The following is a 15,707-nucleotide window of genomic DNA, read 5'->3' on the forward strand; positions in this document are numbered from 1 at the left end:
AGATACCACTTGAAGGACCCAGGGATCCACTTGTGAGAGAGCCCACTGTGTGCTGAAAAACCTGAGACGTGCCCCCACCGTTCCCGATTCCGCCTGAGCAGCCCCAGCGTCATGCTGTGGACTTACCGGACGCAGGGGAGGACTTCTGCTCCTGGGAACTAGCTGTGTGCTGCAGCTTTTTCCCCCTTCCTCTGCCCCTCGGCAGAAAGGATGAGCCTCTAGCCCGCTTAGTTTTCTGGGGCCGAAAGGACTGTACCTGATAATACGGTGCTTTCTTTTGCTGTGGGGTAGCCTGTGGCAAAAAAGTCGATTTCCCAGCAGTAGCTGTGGAAACGAGGTCTGAAAGACCTTCCCCAAAAAGTTCCACCCCTTTATAGGGTAAAACTTCCATGTGCCGCTTGGAGTCGGCATCACCTGACCATTGCCTAGTCCATAACCCCCGTCTGGCGGCAATGGACATAGCGCTTATTTTTGATGCCAGCCGGCAAATATCCCTCTGTGCATCACGCATGTATAAGACCGCGTCTTTTATATGGTCAATCGTTAGCAAAATATTGTCCCTATCCATGGTATCAATGTTTTCCGACAGGGAGTCTGACCACGCAGCAGCAGCACTGCACATCCAAGCTGATGCAATAGCGGGTCTCAATATAATGCCAGTGTGTGTGTATATAGCTTTTAGGGTACTTTCCTGCTTTCTATCAGCAGGTTCTTTTAGGGCGGCCGTATCCGGAGACGGTAGTGCCACCTTCTTTGATAAGCGTGTCAGAGCTTTATCTACCCTAGGGGGTGTTTCCCAGCGTGACCTATCCTCTGGCGGGAAAGGGTACGCAGCCATTAACCGTTTAGAAATGATCAATTTCTTATCTGGGGAAGTCCACGCTTCCTCACACACCTCATTTAATTCGTCAGATGCAGGAAAAACTACTGGTAGTTTTTTCTCACCAAACATAATACCCTTTTTTGTGGTACCTGGGGTATCATCAGAAATGTGTAATACATTTTTCATAGCCTCAATCATATAACGGGTGGATCTATTGGAGGGTACACTCGTCTCATCATCGTCGACACTGGAGTCGGTATCCGTGTCGACATCTGTATCTGTCATCTGAGGTAGCGGGCGTTTTATAGCCCCTGATGACATTTGAGACGCTTGGACAGGCACAAGCTGAGTAGCCGGCTGTCCTATGTCGTCAAACTATTTATGTAAGGAGCTGACACTGTCACGTAATTCCTTCCATAAGTCCATCCACACTGGTGTCGACCCCGCAGGGGGTGACATCACATTCACAGGCATTTGCTCCGCCTCCACATCATTATCCTCATCATACATGTCGACACAGCAGTACCGACACACAGCAGACACACAGGGAATGCTCTTACAGAGGACAGGACCCCACAAAGCCCTTTGGGGAGACAGAGGGAGAGTATGCCAGCACACACCAGGGCGCTATATAACACAGGGATATCACTATACAGAGTGTTTTCCCCTATAGCTGCCTATAATATATATATACTGCGCCTAAATTGTGCCCCCCCTCTCTTTTTTACCCTTTCTGTAGTGCAGGACTGCAGAGGAGAGCCAGGGAGCTTCCTTCCAGCGGAGCTGTGAGGGAAAAATGGCGCCAGTGTGCTGAGGGAGTTGGCTCCGCCCCTTTTTCGGTGGGCTTTCTCCCGCTATTTTATCGTTTCTGGCAGGGGTTAATATACACCTATATAGCCTCTGGGGCTATATATGGTGTTAGTTTTGCCAGCCAAGGTGTTACTATTGCTGCTCAGGGCGCCCCCCCCCCCAGCGCCCTGCACCCATCAGTGACCGCAGTGTGTGGTGTGCATGAGGAGCAATGGCGCACAGCTGCAGTGCTGTGCGCTACCTTGGAGAAGACAGAAGTCTTCAGCCGCCGATTTTCCGGACCACCTTCTTGTTTCTGGCTCTGTAAGGGTGACGGCGGCGCGGCTCCGGGAACGGACGACGAGGTCGGGTCCTGTGTTCGATCCCTCTGGAGCTAATGGTGTCCAGTAGCCTAAGAAGCCCAAGCTACCACCACTTAGGTAGGTTCGCTTCTTCTCCCCTTAGTCCCTCGTTGCAGTGAGCCTGTTGCCAGCAGGTCTCACTGAAAATAAAAAACCTAAACTATACTTTCTTCTAGGAGCTCAGGAGAGCCCCTAGTGTGCATCCAGCTCAGCCGGGCACAGAAATCTAACTGGGGCTTGGAGGAGGGTCATAGGGGGAGGAGCCAGTGCACACCAGATAGTCCTAAATCTTTCTATAGAGTGCCCAGTCTCCTGCGGAACCCGTCTATTCCCCATGGTCCTTACGGAGTCCCCAGCATCCACTAGGACGTCAGAGAAAATAAGAATTTACTTACCGATAATTCTATTTCTCGTAGTCTGTAGTGGATGCTGGGAACTCCGTAAGGACCATGGGGAATAGCGGCTCCACAGGAGACTGGGCACAAAAGTAAAGCTTTAGGACTACCTGGTGTGCACTGGCTCCTCCCCCTATGACCCTCCTCCAAGCCTCAGTTAGGATACTGTGCCCGGACGAGCGTACACAATAAGGAAGGATTTTGAATCCCGGGTAAGACTCATACCAGCCACACCAATCACACCGTACAACCTGTGATCTGAACCCAGTTAACAGCATGATAACAGAGGAGCCTCTGAAAAGATGGCTCACAACAATAATAACCCGATTTTTGTAACAATAACTATGTACAAGTATTGCAGACAATCCGCACTTGGGATGGGCGCCCAGCATCCACTACGGACTACGAGAAATAGAATTATCGGTAAGTAAATTCTTATTTTCTTTGACGTCCTAGTGGATGCTGGGAACTCCGTAAGGACCATGGGGATTATACCAAAGCTCCCAAACGGGCAGGAGAGTGCGGATGACTCTGCAGCACCGAATGAGAGAACTCCAGGTCCTCCTCAGCCAGGGTATCAAATTTGTAGAATTTAGCAAACGTGTTTGCCCCTGACCAAGTAGCTGCTCGGCAAAGTTGTAAAGCCGAGACCCCTCGGGCAGCCGCCCAAGATGAGCCCACCTTCCTTGTGGAATGGGCTTTTACAGATTTTGGCTGTGGCAGGCCTGCCACAGAATGTGCAAGCTGAATTGTACTACAAATCCAACGAGCAATAGTCTGCTTAGAAGCAGGAGCACCCAGCTTGTTGGGTGCATACAGGATAAACAGCGAGTCAGATTTTCTGACTCCAGCCGTCCTGGAAACATATATTTTCAGGGCCCTGACTACGTCCAGCAACTTGGAGTCCTCCAAGTCCCTAGTAGCCGCAGGTACCACAATAGGCTGGTTCAAGTGAAACGCTGAAACCACCTTAGGGAGAAATTGAGGACGAGTCCTCAATTCTGCCCTGTCCGTATGAAAAATTAGGTAAGGGCTTTTATAGGATAAAGCCGCCAATTCTGAGACACGCCTGGCTGAAGCCAGGGCCAACAGCATTACCACTTTCCATGTGAGATATTTTAAGTCCACAGTGGTGAGTGGTTCAAACCAAAGTGATTTTAGGAACCCCAAAACTACATTGAGATCCCAAGGTGCCACTGGAGGCACAAAAGGAGGCTGTATATGCAGTACCCCCTTGACAAACGTCTGAACTTCAGGAACTGAAGCCAGTTCTTTCTGGAAGAAAATCGACAGGGCCGAAATTTGAACCTTAATGGACCCTAATTTTAGGCCCATAGACAGTCCTGTTTGCAGGAAATGCAGGAAACGACCCAGTTGAAATTCCTCTGTAGGGGCCTTCCTGGCCTCGCACCACGCAACATATTTACGCCAAATACGGTGATAATGCTGTACGGTTACATCCTTCCTGGCTTTGATCAGGGTAGGGATGACTTCATCCGGAATGCCTTTTTCCTTCAGGATCCGGCGTTCAACCGCCATGCCGTCAAACGCAGCCGCGGTAAGTCTTGGAACAGACAGGGTCCCTGCTGGAGCAGGTCCCTTCTTAGAGGTAGAGGCCACGGGTCCTCTGTGAGCATCTCTTGAAGTTCCGGGTACCAAGTCCTTCTTGGCCAATCCGGAGCCACGAGTATAGTCCTTACTCCTCTCCTTCTTATGATTCTCAGTACCTTGGGTATGAGAGGCAGAGGAGGGAACACATACACTGACTGGTACACCCACGGTGTTACCAGAGCGTCCACAGCTATTGCCTGAGGGTCCCTTGACCTGGCGCAATACCTGTCTAGTTTTTTGTTGAGGCGGGACGCCATCATGTCCACCTTTGGTTTTTCCTAACGGTTCACAATCATGTGGAAGACTTCTGGGTGAAGTCCCCACTCTCCCGGGTGGAGGTCGTGTCTGCTGAGGAAGTCTGCTTCCCAGTTGTCCACTCCCGGAATGAACACTGCTGACAGTGCTATCACATGATTTTCCGCCCAGCGAAGAATCCTTGCAACTTCTGCCATTGCCCTCCTGCTTCTTGTGCCGCCCTGTCTGTTTACGTGGGCGACTGCCGTGATGTTGTCTGACTGGATCAGCACCGGCTGACCTTGAAGCAGAGGTCTTGCTAGGCTTAGAGCATTGTAGATGGCCCTTAGCTCCAGGATATTTATGTGAAGTAATGTCTCCAGGCTTGACCACAAGCCCTGGAAATTTCTTCCCTGTGTGACTGCTCCCCAGCCTCTCAGGCTGGCATCCGTGGTCACCAGGACCCAGTCCTGAATGCCGAATCTGCGGCCCTCTAGAAGATGAGCACTGCAACCACCACAGGAGAGACACCCTTGTCCTTGGTGACAAGATTATCCGCTGATGCATCTGAAGATGCGACCCGGACCATTTGTCTAGCAGATCCCACTGGAAGGTTCTTGCGTGGAATCTGCCGAATGGGATTGCTTCGTAAGAAGCCACCATCTTTCCCAGGACCCTTGTGCATTGATGCACTGAGACTTGGCCTGGTTTTAGGAGATTTCTGACTAGTTCGGATAACTCCCTGGCTTTCTCCTCCGGGAGAAACACCTTTTTCTGGACTGTGTCCAGGATCATCCCTAGGAATAGAAGTCGTGTCGTCGGGATCAGCTGCGATTTTGGAATATTGAGAATCCAACCGTGCTGGCGCAGCACTATCTGAGATAGTGCTACTCCGACTTCCAACTGTTCCCTGGATCTTGCCCTTATCAGGAGATCGTCCAAGTAAGGGATAACTAAAACTCCCTTCCTTCGAAGGAGTATCATCATTTCGGCCATTACCTTGGTAAAGACCCGGGGTGCCGTGGACAATCCAAACGGCAGCGTCTGAAACTGATAGTGACAGTTCTGTACCACAAACCTGAGGTACCCTTGGTGAGAAGGGTAAATTGGGACATGTAGGTAAGCATCTTTGATGTCCAGAGACACCATATAGTCCCCTTCTTCCAGGTTTGCAATCACTGCTCTGAGTGACTCCATCTTGAATTTGAACCTTTGTATGTAAGTGTTCAAGGATTTTAGGTTTAAAATTGGTCTCACCGAGCCGTCCGGCTTTGGTACCACAAATAGTGTGGAATAGTACCCCTTTCCCTGTTGTAGGAGGGGTACCTTGATTATCACCTGCTGGGAATATAGCTTGTGAATGGGTTCCAATACTGCCTCCCTGTCTGAGGGAGACGTCGGTAAAGCAGACTTTAGAAAACGGCGAGGGGGAGACGTCTCGAATTCCAATTTGTACCCCTGAGATACCACCTGAAGGATCCAGGGGTCCACTTGCGAGTGGGCCCACTGCGCACTGAACTTCTTGAGACGGGCCCCCACCGTGCCTGAGTCCGCTTGTAAAGCCCCAGCGTCATGCTGAGGACTTTGCGGAGGCGGGAGAGGGCTTTTGTTCCTGGGAACTGGCTGTTTGTTGCAGCCTTTTTCCTCTCCCTCTGCCACGGGGCAGAAATGAGGCGCCTTTTGCCCGCTTGCCCTTATGGGGCCGAAAGGACTGCGCCTGATAATACGGCGTCTTCTTAGGTTGAGAAGCTACCTGGGGTAAAAATGTGGATTTTCCAGCAGTTGCCGTGGCTACCAGGTCTGATAGACCTACCCCAAATAACTCCTCCCCCTTATAAGGCAATACTTCCATGTGCCTTTTAGAATCCGCATCACCTGACCACTGCCGCGTGCATAAACCTCTTCTTGCAGAAATGGACAGCGCTAACTCTTGATGCCAGTCGGCAAATATCCCTCTGTGCATCACGCATATATAGAAATGCATCCTTCAAATGCTCTATAGTCAGTAATATACTGTCCCTATCTAGGGTATCAATATTTTCAGTCAAGGAATCCGACCACGCCAGGCCCGCACTGCACATCCAGGCTGAGGCGATTGCTGGTCGCAGTATAACACCCGTGTGAGTGTATATACATTTTAGGATATTCTCCAGCTTTCTATCGGCAGGTTCCTTTAGGGCGGCCGTATCAGGAGAGGGTAGTGCTACCTGTTTAGACAAGCGTGTGAGCGCTTTATCCACCCTAGGGGGTGTTTCCCAACGTGCCCTATCCTCTGGCGGGAAAGGGTACGATGCCAATAACCTTTTAGGAATTATCAGTTTTTTATCGGGGGAAACCCACGCCTCATCACACACTTCATTTAATTCCTCGGATACAGGAAAAACTACAGGCAGTTTTTTCTCACCAAACATAATACCCTTTTTAGTGGTACTTGTATTATCAGAGATATGCAATACATTTTTCATTGTTTCAATCATGTAACGTGTGGCCCTAGTGGAAGTCACGTTTTTCTCCTCATCATCGACACTGGAGTCAGTATCCGTGTCTGTGTCTGCCATTTGAGGTAACGGGCGTTTTAAAGCCCCTGATGGCGTTTGAGACCCCTGGACAGGCACAAGCTGAGTAGCCGGCTGTCTCATGTCGTCAACTGTCTGTCGTAAAGAGCTGACACTGTCACGCAATTCCTTCCATAAGCTCATCCACTCAGGTGTCGACTCCCTAGGGGGTGACAACTCTATAATAGGCAATTGCTCCGCCTCCATCTCATTTTCCTCCTCAAACATGTCGACACAATCGTACCGACACACCGCACACACACAGGGAATGCTCTGATAGAGGACAGGACCCCACTAGCCCTTTGGGGAGACAGAGGGAGAGTATGCCAGCACACACCAGAGCGCTATATATAGACAGGAATACCACTATAAAATGTGCTTTTCCCTTTATAGCTGCTGTTAGTATTAAAACTGCGCCAAATTAGTGCCCCCCTCTCTTTTTTACCCTTTTCTGTAGTGCAGGACTGCAGGGGAGAGTCAGGGAGACGTCCTTCCAGCGGAGCTGTGATGGAAAATGGCGCCCGTGTGCTGAGGAGATAGGCTCCGCCCCCTTCTCGGCGGCCTTTTCTCCCGCTTTTTGGTGAGTTCTGGCAGGGGTTAAAATACATCCATATAGCCCTGGGGGTTATATGTGGTGTATTTATGCCAGCCAAGGTGTTTACATTGCTGCTCAGGGCGCCCCCCCCTAGCGCCCTGCACCCTCAGTGACCGAAGTGTGAAGTGTGCCTGAGTAACAATGGCGCACAGCTGCAGTGCTGTGCGCTACCTTGTTGAAGACTGATGTCTTCTGCCGCCGATTTTTCCGGACCTCTTCTTGCTTCTGGCTCTGTAAGGGGGCCGGCGGCGCGGCTCTGGGACCGAGCTCCGAGGCTGGGCCTGTGTTCGGTCCCTCTGGAGCTAATGGTGTCCAGTAGCCTAAGAAGCCCAAGCTGGCTGCAAGCAGGCAGGTTCGCTTCTTCTCCCCTTAGTCCCTCGATGCAGTGAGCCTGTTGCCAGCAGGTCTCACTGAAAATAAAAAACCTAAAACTAAACTTTCACTAAGAAGCTCAGGAGAGCCCCTAGTGTGCACCCTTCTCGGCCGGGCACAAAAATCTAACTGAGGCTTGGAGGAGGGTCATAGGGGGAGGAGCCAGTGCACACCAGGTAGTCCTAAAGCTTTACTTTTGTGCCCAGTCTCCTGCGGAGCCGCTATTCCCCATGGTCCTTACGGAGTTCCCAGCATCCACTAGGACGTCAGAGAAATAGTATTTTTCATACAAAATATACACTGATATCCCATATCCCAATTTAAACAATACTATTTGTTAATATGCCCATTCGGATATGAAATGGGCTTTATCACTACACCACAGGTTCTCAAACTCGGTCCCCAGGACCCCACACAGTGCATGTTTTGCAGGTCTCCTCACAAAATCGCAAGTGAAATAATTAGCTCCAGCTGTGGACCTTTTAAAATGTGTCTGTGGGTAATTAATACACCTGTGTACCTGCTGGGTTACCTGCAAAACATTCACTGTGTGGGGTCCTGAGGACCGAGTTTGAGAACCCCTGCACTACACGGAATTGTAATTAAATAAAGGAATTAGTAATGTGGCAGCTGTTAAATTAGGATGCATCCAGCCTACTTCTGCTTCCTCTCCAGCCCCAGCATCCAACTCCCACATCTGGCCCCATGCAGCCCACAGACACTTATCTGCCACAAATTCTATGTTTCTATCACCCCAAACATGACATCATTATGCTATTTAAATGTCTGAGTGAATTATTACTCAGGTTGTCCTAGAGCAGGCATTCCCAACCACTGTCCTCAAGGCACACTAAGGGCTGTAACACACTACCCGGTTTACACCAGATGGCAAAAAGCCGGATTAACTTTGTCCGGCTTTTTGCCATCCGGGAGAAACCGGCAGAGTCTGTCACACAGGACGGCTTTGAGCCGTGTGTGATGCTGTGCGCATACGCAGCATCAGACACGGCTCGGGAAAAAAACGTTGTGTGTGAAAGCTCCCCTTCACACACACACGGTTTACTGGCTGCAAAGACGGCCCGGCAGCCGGACCTTCCAGTGGATAGTTCCGGCTGCAACCCGGCAGCCGGGCCGGGGCCGTGCAGTGTGTAAGGACACTACACCTCACACTGTTCATTACAATGCCGGCACGGGAAAAAGCCATCCGGCTTTTTCCCGTCCGGCAAAAGCCGGCTCGTGTGTTTTAGCCCTGAGTGTGCCTTGAGGACCGTGGTTGGGAATCCCTGTCCTAGAGGTTCTGTGCCAAGTCCTGACATTTTTACTTTTATAAAGGGAATTTTCCTGATGGTGTGTACACACGGTGTGATTTCAGCTTATGGCTGATATCAGCTAGAAACTGCCTGGAGGCATAAGCCTCCGATCTTGCCAATATCGGCCCTGCCTGCGCAGTCTATTTTTTCTTACGGGGTATACACAGAGAGATCTGTGCTTAATTTCTAAGCAATCTGACTAGATTGCTTACAAATTAAGCACGGATCTCTCCGTGTGTATGCCTCATAGCGATAGCGATGCGCGGCCCGGTTCTAGATTGGCCTGCATGCAGGCACAATCTAGTTAGATCGCTCACTTCACCGCTGGGTGAAGCGAGCATCCCCCTGTTCCCTCATCCCCCCCTCGCTCAGCACACTCATCGCACTGAAGGGGGATACACACGGAGCGATTGTTACTTAATTTCTAAACAATCTGACTAGATTAGAAATTAAGCACACATCACTCCGTGTGTAGGGTGCCGGTGACAGCGATGCACGTTCCGCGTGTCGCTATTGCCAGCCAAATCTAGTTAGATCGCTCACCTCACCACTGTGTGAAGTAAGCGGCTCCATCCCCGTCCTCACCCCCCTCTGCTCAGAACACATCGCGCTGAGTGCTAATGGTGTGTACACGCGGTGAGATATTTTCTTACGATTTTGACTATATAGTCAAAATCGTAAGTATAAGTTAGTGCCGATCACAAGGTGAAAGTCACCTTGCGATCCCGATTCGATGCCGATGCGCGGTCCCGTGCGGTCGGCATCGCAAGTCTAGATAGACTGTGCAGGCAAGTAAATTTTTAATATCTCATAGAAAAAATATTAAAAATTGACACTTAGCCAAAATCGCACATAGTCAGTATCGCAAGCACAGTCACTATATGCTTGCGATGCCGACCTAGCCACGCATAGTGAGAATCGGGGTTAGCCCGAATTTCACCGTATGTATGCACCTTAAGCGGAGGGAGAGATGTGTGCTGAGTGGTCTGTGATAGATCACTCAGCACACATCTCCCTGTGTTGTGTACCCCCCCTTTTCGATTGCGATCCCGCGGGAACACGCATCGGCATCACAAGAGCATACACATGGGCCCTCATTCCGAGTTGATCGTTCGCTAGCTACTTTTAGCAGCCATGCAAACGCATAGTCGTCACCCACGGGGGAGTGTATTTTCGTTTTGCAAATGTACAAACGCCTGTGCAGCCGAGTGGGTATAAACACATTTTGTGCAGAACAAGACCAGCCCTGTAGTTACTTATTCTGTGTGATGATTGCAGCGACAAAGGTCTCGGAATTGATGTCAGATACCCGCCCTGCAAACGCCTGGACATGCCTGCGTTTTTCCAAACACTCCCTGAAAACGGTCAGTTGACACCCATAAACTCCCACTTCCTGTCAATCTCCTTGCGTTTGGCTGTGCGAATGAAATCGTCGCTATAAGCAGTGCAAAACAACGACGTTCTTTGTACCCGTACGCCACGTGTGCGCATTGCGTAGTTTTGCCATTTTTTTTACATGATCGCTCTGCAGTGAACATCGGCAGCTAGCAATCAACTCGGAATGACCTCCATGGTGGGATTTGCACTAACCTTTGTTACGATTTTGACTATAATAAAAATTGTAAGGACAAATCGCACCATGTGTATGGGGCTTGACTTTTCACCTACTCAGGATTGCAAACAAAAAGCTGCATTTATAATGTGCGATTTTGGCTAAGTGTCAATTTTGACTATCTCTTCTATAGAGATAGTCAAAATTGACTTGCCTGCCCAGTCTATCTATTCTTGCGATGCCGACAGCGCGGGACTGCGCATCGGCATCGAATCGGGATCGCAAGGTGACTTTCCCCTTGCGATCTGCACTAACTTTTCTTACGATTTTGACTATATAGTCAAATTCGTAAGAAAAAATCTCACCGTGTGTACACACCCTAAGAAAAAAACCTCTGTGGTTGTCTACGTGCACCAATGTTAACAGTTAATGCGGCTACTTGAATTTGGACCTTAATATTTAAGCAACAATGCCAAAAAAATTTACAAAACATGCACGATGCCAGTCTTCATATGTGACCTGGTAACAGTGACAATTAAATAAAAATACATACCCTCAACAGAGAATGTTTCACCGGAAAATCGTATTTTATGGATCCCTCTTCCTACTTTAACCATATTGCAGAAACCTCTCAACTCAATCTAAATACGGAATAGATTGTGTGTGTTTAAAAGTACATTATAGCATCTGCATTATGAGCTTAAATAACCAATGCAGCCCTGCGAAAATATTGTCCCACAGGAATTCTAGGCTGGCCCTGCAAAAAGCATTCTCTCTAAACACTCAGCATCTCTATGTGAAAAGCACAGCACATGTGAGGACGTGGACAATCTGGAGGAATCATGTTTCAGCTTGCCCCTAATTGAGGGGGGGGGGGGGGGGAGTTACTGCAACTGTGGCACTTCAGTTCTACAAGAAGCTACGGTTCTGCTAAATATACTTTCTAGCCTGACTAACGGTATATATTTTATAATAAAACACAAATGTAATAGCCTGTGGGAAGTCCATGAATTTAGTGCACAAAGGTTACTACACAGAGAAAAATGAATGAGCACAGTTTCTAGAGAGGCAGCTAGTACAGTAGGTATATATACTGGTACTGTACCTGAGTGACAGCTATACTGAGAGCTTGTGCCCTGCCTGGGGAATAGCGCCATTGCAGCGCTTCTTATTTGTGCTGCACTGTGCAGTATGTTAGAGTTACATTTTACGAGTATTATGCAGAGGGGGATATGTTACAGGCCTGTCACCCATCCCCATGCTGGAGTACAGCACAGTCTCAGAAAGTGACATTAGCTGTGCATGTGACACTAGCCTGTCGCCCTGACACTGGAGTAGAGGAGTGATGAGGAGGACAGAGGCGATAACACAGATACAGGCACACAGAGGTTAGTAAATCACATTAGCTCCGCCCCATACCTGGAGTCGAACTTCGTGCCGTCCGGGAAGGATCCGTGGTAGTGGTAGCGCACGAAGTCTCCGTCCTGCACACGGCGCCGGCACAGCTCCGGCTCCCAGGTCCGCTCTATGTGCAGCTGCGGCTCTCCGGGCACCGGCGGGGCGTCGTTACAGGTCACAAAGCTGACCAAGAAGGCGGCCTGCAGCGCCAGCACCGGCCAGCGGCTCACCGGCAATCCGCTACGCCTGGTAGCCGGGCCCGAACTCTTCTTCACAGCCATGACGGAGTGCTGGTGACCCGGGAGAGAAGAGACACAAGTGGTACTCAGGGGGGTCAGCAGGGAGGGGAGAGGAGGAGGAGATGGATGTATGGGGGATAGGGGGAGGTACCAGCACTGTCCCGGGCAGGGAGAGGAATGCAGCCGCTAGCCAGTGTATGATGAGGTGTAAGCAGCTGTAATGTAACCTCTGGGAGACAGTGCCCGGGGCAGGAAGCTCCTGGTATGGGGGGTATTACACACACATGCTATGTGGTAGTGAGTGACAACGTGTACAGGCAGGAGCAGGAATCACACTGAGTGGACACTGCTGCTCTATATGTATAGTGAGTGCTTCCTCCCACTACATTAAGTATATACTTTGTAATACACATGCAGGAGAATATAAAATAATGAAACGGTATCATATCACATGTTGTGGATTGTGTTATACCCGGAACAGACCCCTCTCTATTTCTCTGCCCAGTCCCTATCTGCCCCTACCCCTGTCTCTCTCCCCAGTCCCCATCCTCTCTTGGGGGTAGGTTTATTAAAGATTTTAAAAAATTAAGTGTTTTTACTCATAGCAACCAATATACATACATTAGGGTGTCATATGTTTTATATATATATATATATATATATATATATATATCCAACGGTTCCTAGCATGCAGCGGCACTCAGGGACTGACTCAAGAGTGGTTTAAAGTGAACAGTGTTTAATCCATATTACAAGAAAAACAATTCCATCCAACGTTTCGGGGCGCAAGCACCCCTTTTTCAAGGAGAAGGGTGAGTGCCGATCCGAAGCTGTATATATATATATATACATACAAAATAAGGGGGCACTCACCAGAAAAAAAGTTTTTGGCGCTTAAAAAAGCATTGGTTTTAATTCATACTTATCAGTACACCTGGAAAAGATAATTCAATCGACGTTTCGATCCATCCGGATCATCATCAGGATATACAGCAAAGACAGCTTTTGCAACAATATGCATCTGTTAGCATGTATTAGTATCAAAACAGTCAATGCCTAACAGGCCCCCTAATATACCTCAAGCACACTTGAAAAAGGAGGCAATACCAAAAAGAACCAATTACAATACCCAGACCAGCCCACTAATATAAAGGGGATAATACATAGGAATGAAATGTCTGAGATAATGATGTATGTAGAGCAGGGGTGGGCAATTATTTAAGCTGAGGGGCCACCGAACAGTTTCTAATGAATATCGGAGGGCCGCTCCCGCCACCCTTTCCCCGCAGTCACAAATAAACATACAATGTATAAAAACCACTATAAGCCAGTATTTAAAAAAATCCCAAAAGAAAACAAAACAGTGCTGAAAACAAAGACATCACCCAGTATTATGCTGTTATTGATAATATTAGCAGCATGATAGGGGCAGTATGTGCCACACCCAGCCATCTTAATTTATTATAAATTACCTCCCCCACCCGTCGACCGAGTCTCCCCGATTTGTGAGGCACAGAACTGACTAATACTGCAGTCAGTGAGAGCACCGGAGACAGCCAGTCACTGGTTCAGCCTGTTCTCCTTTGGCGCTACCCTTGCACCTCGTCCGGCTCCATTAAAACCCCATGCGAGAACTACCTGAGGAGCTGCAGGAGCTACAGGCAGCCAGCCCAGCAGCCAGTCTCCCACTCTCACGTTAGGACTACGCAGCTGCCTCAACCGCGGCAGACACAACCTCAGTGGCAAACGCAGGATTTTGAAAGGGGGGTTTCCAAATACTTATACCACTTTTACACCACCAGCTAGTAACACGGGTTATTGCACATGAGCGCGCATAACCCGTGTTGCTGGCTGGTGTAAAAGGGTTGAGTTGGAATAGTCCGGGTCGAGTGACCCGGACATAACTTGCGCTAATGCCATATCGTAGTGTCATACATTTACCCCATAGTGTGGTTAATAAAAGATATGTTCCTCTGAGAAAGGGGAACACGGATGTCATAAAAATACGAACACACACACCCAGTGGAACATGACACAAACACACACCACCCCACCCCCAAAGTAAGTGAAACATGAAGCAGACTCCCAGTGAAACAGACACCCCCCCCCCCCCCGTGAACCATGATAGACGCACACCCTCCCCCCCACAGTGAAACGATACACGCAGATTCCCAGTGAAACATGACACACTCTCCCCCCACCCAGTAAAACATGACAAACACAGACCCCCATGTGAAACATGACACCCCACTCCCCGCCAGTGAGACATGACACAGACCCCAGTGAAACATACACCCCCCCTCTACCAATGAAACATGACAGACCCTCAGTAACCCCCCCCCCCCCCGTGAAACACACACACCCTCCCCACCAGTGAAACATGACAGACCCCCTCCCCACGAGTGAAGCACACACACACTCCCCACTTGTGAAACATGACAGACCCCGAGTAAAACACACACACACACACACCCTCCACCCCCAGTGAAACATGACAGACCCCTACTGAAACACCCCCACCAGTGAAACATGACAGACCCCCTCCCCACGAGTGAAACACACACATACACTCACACCCTCCCCACCAGTGAAACATGACATACCCCCTCCCCACCAGTGAAACACACACATACACTCACACCCTCCCCACCAGTGAAACATGACAGACCCCCTCCCCACCAGTGAAACACACACATACACTCACACCCTCCCCACCAGTGAAACATGACAGACCCCCTCCCCACCAGTGAAACACACACATACACTCACACCCTCCCCACCAGTGAAACATGACAGACCCCCTCCCCACGAGTGAAGCACACACACACTCCCCACTTGTGAAACATGATAGACCCGAGTAAAACACACACACACACCCAGTGAAACATGACAGACCCCCTCCCCACGAGTGAAACACACACACACTCCCTCCCTACTTGTGAAACAAGACAGACCCCCAGTAAAACACACACACACTCCTTCCCCCAGTGAAACATGACACAGATGACCCCCAGTGAAACACAAACACACACCATCCTCCCCTGCGTTAGACATTTCCCACACACACACACACACACACACACCACACACATCTCTCCCCACCACCAGTTAAACAAACAGCATTAGCACAGAGCCTCACCTGGCCAGCAGGAAAAGAAAGCCACCCGCACCTGACACACACCACGGACATTTGTTCACCGGCACATGGTCCGGCCAGCTCTCTTGCAAAGCACCACTGGGAGATCTGCCTGGGAGGAGCTGCATGCTGCTTCTGCCGCTAGCTCCCCCTACTGTACGTTCAGCCAGCCTCTCTGCAATAGGAGGAACTGCTGCCTCAGAGGCTTCGTGATAACATTTAAAAAAAAATGGATCGGGGGGGGGGTTCTAGGTACTCGGGAACCCCCCCTGCGTACGCGTGTGAACCTGGCTGAGCTCCCGTCCTCTGTAAAAAAATGAAATACATCGGTCAGCA

The 15,707-nt window shown here is 49.6% G+C and overlaps 1 protein-coding gene across 3 annotated transcripts in view; it reads right to left on the minus strand.

Annotated features, from left to right (window-relative positions):
- Positions 1 to 15,504, minus strand: part of FKBP9 (FKBP prolyl isomerase 9) — a 144,229-nt gene extending 128,725 nt beyond the window's left edge. Inside the window, exon 1 of one of the 3 annotated variants that reach the window (XM_063922549.1) lies at positions 15,375 to 15,504. In XM_063922549.1, the coding sequence (XP_063778619.1) occupies positions 15,375 to 15,499 (125 nt within the window). In that variant the 5' untranslated portion in view covers positions 15,500 to 15,504. Of the gene's footprint in view, positions 1 to 12,017; positions 12,454 to 15,374 lie in introns of those variants that run through there. The other 2 variants (XM_063922551.1, XM_063922548.1) reach the window with 2 other exon arrangements.
- Positions 15,505 to 15,707: the final 203 nt, after the last annotated feature.

Source organism: Pseudophryne corroboree, chromosome 5 (genome assembly GCF_028390025.1).
Source record: "Pseudophryne corroboree isolate aPseCor3 chromosome 5, aPseCor3.hap2, whole genome shotgun sequence".
Classification (NCBI taxonomy): Eukaryota; Metazoa; Chordata; class Amphibia; order Anura; family Myobatrachidae; genus Pseudophryne; species Pseudophryne corroboree.